The sequence below is a fragment of the Pterocles gutturalis genome, unplaced genomic scaffold (genome assembly GCF_000699245.1).
Source record: "Pterocles gutturalis isolate BGI_N339 unplaced genomic scaffold, ASM69924v1 scaffold46543, whole genome shotgun sequence".
In the NCBI taxonomy this organism is placed as follows: Eukaryota; Metazoa; Chordata; class Aves; order Pterocliformes; family Pteroclidae; genus Pterocles; species Pterocles gutturalis.
In genome coordinates, this window is record NW_010124684.1 from 1 (window position 1) to 6,639 (window position 6,639).

General features: G+C 36.8%; 1 protein-coding gene across 1 annotated transcript; it reads left to right on the top strand.

The window, feature by feature from the left end:
* Positions 1-954: 954 nt before the first annotated feature.
* On the top strand, positions 955-5,200 carry LOC104465322 (uncharacterized protein C12orf4 homolog; the record flags this gene model as incomplete). Its single annotated transcript, XM_010078319.1, has 5 exons — positions 955-1,159; positions 1,446-1,591; positions 2,964-3,145; positions 4,872-4,971; positions 5,066-5,200. Coding segments are annotated over exons 1-5 (741 nt in total), but the record flags the coding sequence as incomplete, so codon positions are not given.
* Positions 5,201-6,639: the final 1,439 nt, after the last annotated feature.

The window sequence follows — 6,639 nt, forward strand, 5'->3', positions numbered from 1 at the left end:
TGGGGAGGGCCGGCTGCCCTGGGGTCAGAGGCATTTCATTGTTACCGTGAAGTGGTTTGTAACTGATTTGTGTCATCAATTTCCGGGTTGTTCACAAAAACCCCCAAACAAAACGAAAACAAACCACCAACAGAAAAATAAACCCCAGCCCAATCTATAAGCTGGTCGCATGAATTTTGCTGTGGAAAATGTACTTTTTTTTTTCTTTTGTTTTCTGCTTTTGTCTCCTTGGGCAGTCGTTTTTAGCACTGGGGAGGTTTCAGGTGGCGCAATGTGTTCGGCTTTGCGGATGATGTGCAGAAAAGACAAACATAAATGAGTGGAGGGAAAAATTACTGTTACAGGTATGTGCTCCTCTCCTGCCTTTTCATCCTGCAGACAGTTCTCTTGCTTTTCTTTTCGCTTATTTTTAATTGTATCGTTAAAAAAAAAAAAAATCTATCCTAAAGCAGGTTACAAAATTGCAAAATAAACTTTTTCAAAAAATAATTGCAAACTTCTCCACACACACACCTACCTTCCCCCCACCCCCCCAAGTCTGCTTCCAGCTCAAAGGAGGAAATGAAATCTTAATGCACTGGTGAAGGATTTCAGATTTTGAGACATGCATGTCAGCAGTTACAGTGTCTCAGTTAAAGTTTGCTATTTATGAGGGTTCCTTCTGTCCTGGTTCTGCCTTTAAGTCAGGAGGCTTATACTGTAATTTGTAAGATTAGTTACACAAATTTATATGTTGATACATTCAATTACAGTTTAGAAGTATTCAGTGTTTTGGAAACTGGTAATTATGCTTCAGTTCCAACCAGCGTATTTGGAAGTCATAATTGAGATGTCTATGAAAAATTTGGGGGTTTAAATTTTCTTTACAGAAGCTGTTAATTATTAACAAAGTCATGCTTTTAGTTATTATTTTTAACTTGTGATTTTACAGGAATGTAACTCATTGTTTTCATTTTTAATGCAGGAAATCAACTCAAGAACATGAAGTCTAATAAAGGAAAGACCTGCATTAGGGAGAGAGACTATGTGTACAAATTCAGTGCTGGAAATCAACATTTAGTGCTTACTGTGCCTCTCAAATTCCCTGTGCAAGAGAATGTTAGTCATTTGCATGGACGTCTAATGCTTCTGCACAATCTGCCGTGCTTTATAGAAAATGGTAAGAGTCGATTTCTTAAATTAGTGTCATATATCTCTGTCTGTAAGTGTCTTACAACAAGAAACCAAATGAAGGGTATTTACTAGAACAGTCTTAAAAAATTTGTTTTTAAAACAGTGAAGAAAAATTTTAAAACAGCATTCAAGAAAATTACTATGAGGACAAGCAAGTAAGGTACCCAAGTAAAAGGTTTTCACACAAACTTTATTTGTATGTTTCCTAGATGATTACTGATACTTCCACTGACATGTTTTGTTCATGGAGCATTCTCTTCTTGTTATTATAGACCTGAAGCAATCTCTTAATAAGTTCATAGAAGAGGAAACTATAAAAGATTATGATAGCGAAGCTGAAATGGCTCTGGAAGCAGTGAAATCAGGAAAAATAGACATAAACCAGCTGGCAGATACTTGGGCTAAAGCTTATAAAGAGGTAAGATTAAGGCTGAAAAGTCAGTATTCAGGACTTGCTTGTGAGAGTGTGTGTGCACGTACAGACAGGATCATGTCCATGAAGATGCAAAATTGCATTGACATTCACTTTTACTGATCATGTCTTACAATTTTTTCTGTCTATCTGAAAGTCTTCATCCTGCAGATTCTCAGTTGGGTTTTTCCTGAATTTGGCAGAGTCAAAAGATAAAAATTTGAGAGGTAGATAGCTAGTGATATTCAAACAAAAGTAGGCCTAAGGGTTATAGTGCATTAAAACCAAAGCAAGAGATAGTAAGGTGGTACTCCTATTCTAAATCTCAAAAGGAGCAATGAAGACTCCAAAGAGAAAGTGTATAGCTGGGAGAGACTTTTCATCTCATTTTCTGAGTTCATGTGACCATTTTACGTTTGGCGATGATAAGGCTTTAGCTGGAGTAATGCATCCAGTTTTGCATTTGATCTTCGAACTAGAGGAATGTAGAAGAACTGGAGGAGTCCTAGCAAAGAGAAAAAAAGAATGACAGAAACGGCAATGTTTGAGGGCAAGTTTATAGGAATTGAATTTGCTTATCATATAATACAGAAGAATGTGAAAAATTCCAAAACATGCATCTGTGGTAAAGAGATGTGGAAGCAAATCATCTACCTTAATGACCGTCAATAAAATTAAATTAGCTTAACCTTTAAGAGGGAAAAATCTGTATTGGGTGAGCATGGGAATATGATAAAACATTGAAAGAGTTTATAGTCTTCTGTGATAGTGGTTTCTGTGAATCTCCTGGTTAGCCTGAGTGCAGGGATAGGATTAGATAGTTTCTTGATGTTTCTAACTTACATTTCTCAGTTCATCAGCTGAATCTAGTGGGAATGATTGCAAATGTTTCAGTGAGTGTTTCAGTATAAAGGAGCTTGCAAACTGACGTCTTTGGGCCGTTCTTTGTTCAATAAAAATTGCTTTTGCTAAATCAGTGTTGTTGATCAAATTCTAATGACATCAGATGCTAGTCATCCACTGTAGCAAAACATTTCTATTTGCACAGCTGGTGTTTTGGGCCCTGTCTAAAATTCATCAATTAAAAATACTGTTGTAGATATTATTGTTCTTTCCGAGTTGGTGATGGCTGAGAATTTGTAATTCCTCGTTGTAGTCAAAACTTTAATGTTTCTGCTGTTAGTTGGTCTGAAAGAGAAAGAGTATGGGAATCGAGAAAATGTTAAAGCTAAAGCAGAATACAGAAAGCTCAAATTAGGAAAGATAATTCTTGTACGTTGAAGGTTGTGTGCAGCAGTTGGTTTTGCCTCGCCCTTATCAGGGATCCTTATATGTCCTAAAAGGTACCATATGCTTTAAAATCTCTTATAATTTGTAGACAACGTTGGAATATGCAAAGCCTGAAGAAACCAGCTGGGATGAAGATTTTGCAGATGTCTATCATGATCTGATACATTCTCCAGCTTCTGAAATGCTGTTAAACCTGGAACACAATTATTTTGTTAGTATCTCAGAATTAATAAGTGAAAGAGACGTGGAATTGAAAAAGCTACGGGAAAGGTATTCTTTCTTTTTCTTATTGTGCATGCCACTGGGTGTATACAACTCGTAGAACAATGTGTGTGTTGATTTGTATTTGTCTATGTAAGCCCTATTTTAGTTTTGCGTTTCCCTCTTTGAAGTCATATAATACTTAGCTTATATTGTTGGGGAAGCTATCTTATATTCTCAGTCACTGAAAATAGTAAGACCTAAGGCCGTCGGAGTAATATAAGGTTTGATTTCCATTGTTTTATCCACGTTGTAAGTGATGTCACAACGTAAAGTGCTTAGGATCTTCAGAAAAAAAAGGTATATGTATATACCATGTTTTTCCTTTGTTACGGTGTAATTTCAATGTAAAGTTGGAAGCTCCACAGGATTAAAAGGTGAGCCAAAGTCTTCAACCAACTTTAAATCAGAAACTGTTGAATCTGAAATTTGGGGAAGTCTGTGTAGGATCCCGAGTTGCTGAGTAAGTTTGAATAGCTGCACGTGGCTGCTTTGCCCACAAGAGGGAACACATACAATGCAGAGTTTTCTTTTTCTTTTTGAGACTAAATAGATTCAGGAAAATGAATGCACACAAGTATAGAAATAATGTAATACTGGGGATGCTTGTGAGGTGCCAGAATATTCTAAGTAGGTACGTTTTAGGATTCTAAGTGGCAATGGGCACAAACTGAATTACAAGAGATTCCATTTAAAATGAGGGGAGAAAAAAAGTTTACTGTATCAGTGGTTGAACAGTCAATATTCCTCTTGAGTTGTATTTGTTCAAGCTCATGTTATATAATGTATACATGTTTATATAGTTTCTTCTAGACTGAATCTTGCGTATCTAATTTGGAGATAAATGTTGCCAGTAAAGTGTTACGAAAACTTTTTGTTGCTTATTGGCTCTTCTCGAGTGTGTATCTAGAAGAAAGATCACTTAATTCTAAGAGCAGTAGTGTTGTAGAGCTCTAGTGTGATATAAATTCCTTGGGAGTCTATGTTATTTATTTGTCATAATCAAGAAACTCCATGCGTAGGTGGCAGCTGAGGTGATCCTAGGTCAGCGTAGGTGTTATTCTGTTTACACAGGAGCAGCTGACTTGGAATCCCTGACCCTCAAATCAGATTTGTTTTGTGGATATTCATTGCTAAATCTGTGTTAGGGTGAAGTGATTCCTTGCTGAAGAAAGGGCTGAATGTAAAGGACTAAGTGAAGCCAGGGATTAAGAAGACTAAGGAGGGACAAGGTATTGGATGAACTGATGATAGCAGGGCAGCCCTGGAAGTCCAAGTTGCTTTGTTGAATGTAGTTTGAGCTGAAAGCCCATCTGCCTATTAAAAATAGGTGTGCTTAGCCTACTTCCTGGTGTTTACCTGTGCATCATCTGTGGTTGGGGTGGGAGGGAAGCAGGGGAGAACGCAGGTCCATTTCAAAAACACTTCTAATGATAAGGATAGTAAAGTGCTATATCAGAGTATCTGGAGATACTCTTGTACCTTCTTTTGAATATCTGTGAGGGCAGACTTTAGATGTATGAATTCCCATTCCAAAATGAGCAGATGGATAAAGGACAGCATGACATATCTTTCAGCGATGTGTTGAGTGGTTTCTCTGCTTGTGATAAGCATTGACCAGCTGACTGATACAACTGATCATATTATCAGTAACTGTATCAACAGCAATGGATGTTCTTCTGCCAGTTTAATGAAAGCCTTGTGTGCTGCGAATCTACCTTTGCTTCTCTTTCAGACAAGGAGCAGAAATGGATAAGGTAATGCAGGAGCTGGGGAAATCGCTAACAGACCAAGATGTAAATTCATTAGCAGCTCAGCATTTTGAATCTCAGCAGGTAAACTAAGATCAGTAAACTAGAATACATCATGCAAATAGTTGTCTTAAAAAGAAAACACAGAACATTGAAATTGTCACCGTCATCCTGTTAGGATTTGGAGAACAAATGGACCAATGAATTAAAACAGTCTACTGCTATCCAGAAGCAGGAATATCAGGAATGGGTGATAAAGCTTCATCAGGACCTAAAGAATCCCCACAACAGTTCAATGAGGTATTTAATTCCTGTGATGCTTACTTTCCTATATAATAGTTCAAGGGACTTGTTTTTATAGAATCTTTATTTCAGATTAGCCATTTAAATAGGATAACCAAAGAAAAACAAACACAAATAAATCGTTATAATTAAATATATTTTTATGAATTTCTTAATTGTATAATGTTACAATGTTTCTGTACCAGAAAGTGTTCTAGTGCACTAAACTAAAACTTGAGCTGAATGGGGTTTCCTCCTATTTTGCCTTTATTTACAATGTCTGCCTTTAGCACTGTTTTGCAAGGCTTTCTGTTACCACTTAGGGATGTTCTGCAGAATAATTGTAGCTTAATAAATGGTAACAGTATCACAAGTTTTGAATTAATAAGCCTCTTTTTCCTCTTTTTTTTGTGTAATGCATATATCACTGAACAAATTTAAAAAAATACGGAATAATTTAGTGTGAACAGTTGTGGTGGTAGTTTAATGAAAAGATTTCTGATTGGGGAAATAAAAGGGAAATCAGAATTTGTAACCTGGGGAGACCCTTATTGTTTTATCACCTTTGCTACTAATAGGAAAATAGGAGTAAATCCTAATGCTTTCTCATGTCTGACATTGGTAGAAAAGCCTGGCTGAGTAGATTTGGGTGGATGCAGTAAGGAATTTATGGGAAACACAACACCTTTGAACAAAGAGGATGCCAATGATAAGAGGAAACCGGCATGAATCATAATGCATTAAATACTTCATCACTTTTTCTTAAGCATTTCCTTATGGGAAAGGGAAGCCAAATGCATGGAACATGAGGGAAAACAGAGAAGAGGGGACATGTATTGGAAAATGATGCTGTATATTTAGGTCTCTCACTACATTCCTTGGCATTTTGTTGTCTCTGAGTTTAAGTTCTGGAAGTCCTTTGCAGTTCTCAGTTTAGTCCGAGAATGTTCTAGGACTACATAGCTCACAAGCAAGCAATCCTAAAATATTTTTCCACATAATTTTCATGTTAGCTTTGTTGATTATTTCCAAGAGGCTTTAAAGATTGTGAAATTACAAAGGCTATTCATACTTATCACTATGAACCTCTTCCCATATTCTGGCCTTCTACTGCTGTGAAATAAGACCAAGGCGAAGTTGCTTAGAGCTCAGAGGGATAAGAAATGGACTGCTAGCAGTCCAGAGGCAAGTACCTCTGAGAGAGGGTGAGGATCTTTTGGCTTCATGATGTTGGATCCTTATAACAGGCATGAAGTAATAGTACTTGAATCATTGTGCTCACATATGCTAGCAGAAAGTGTCGAGACCTGTGCTTGTGTTGAGACCTGAAAACTGTAGGTCCCTAATGTATTTGAAAATGGTGCACAAAAAAGCCTATAGTAGAGCAACTAGAAGCTTAAAGAGAGAGAAGAATGTGTGTTACACACATATATAGACATAAAAGAGGTTATTTTTATATATATAATATTT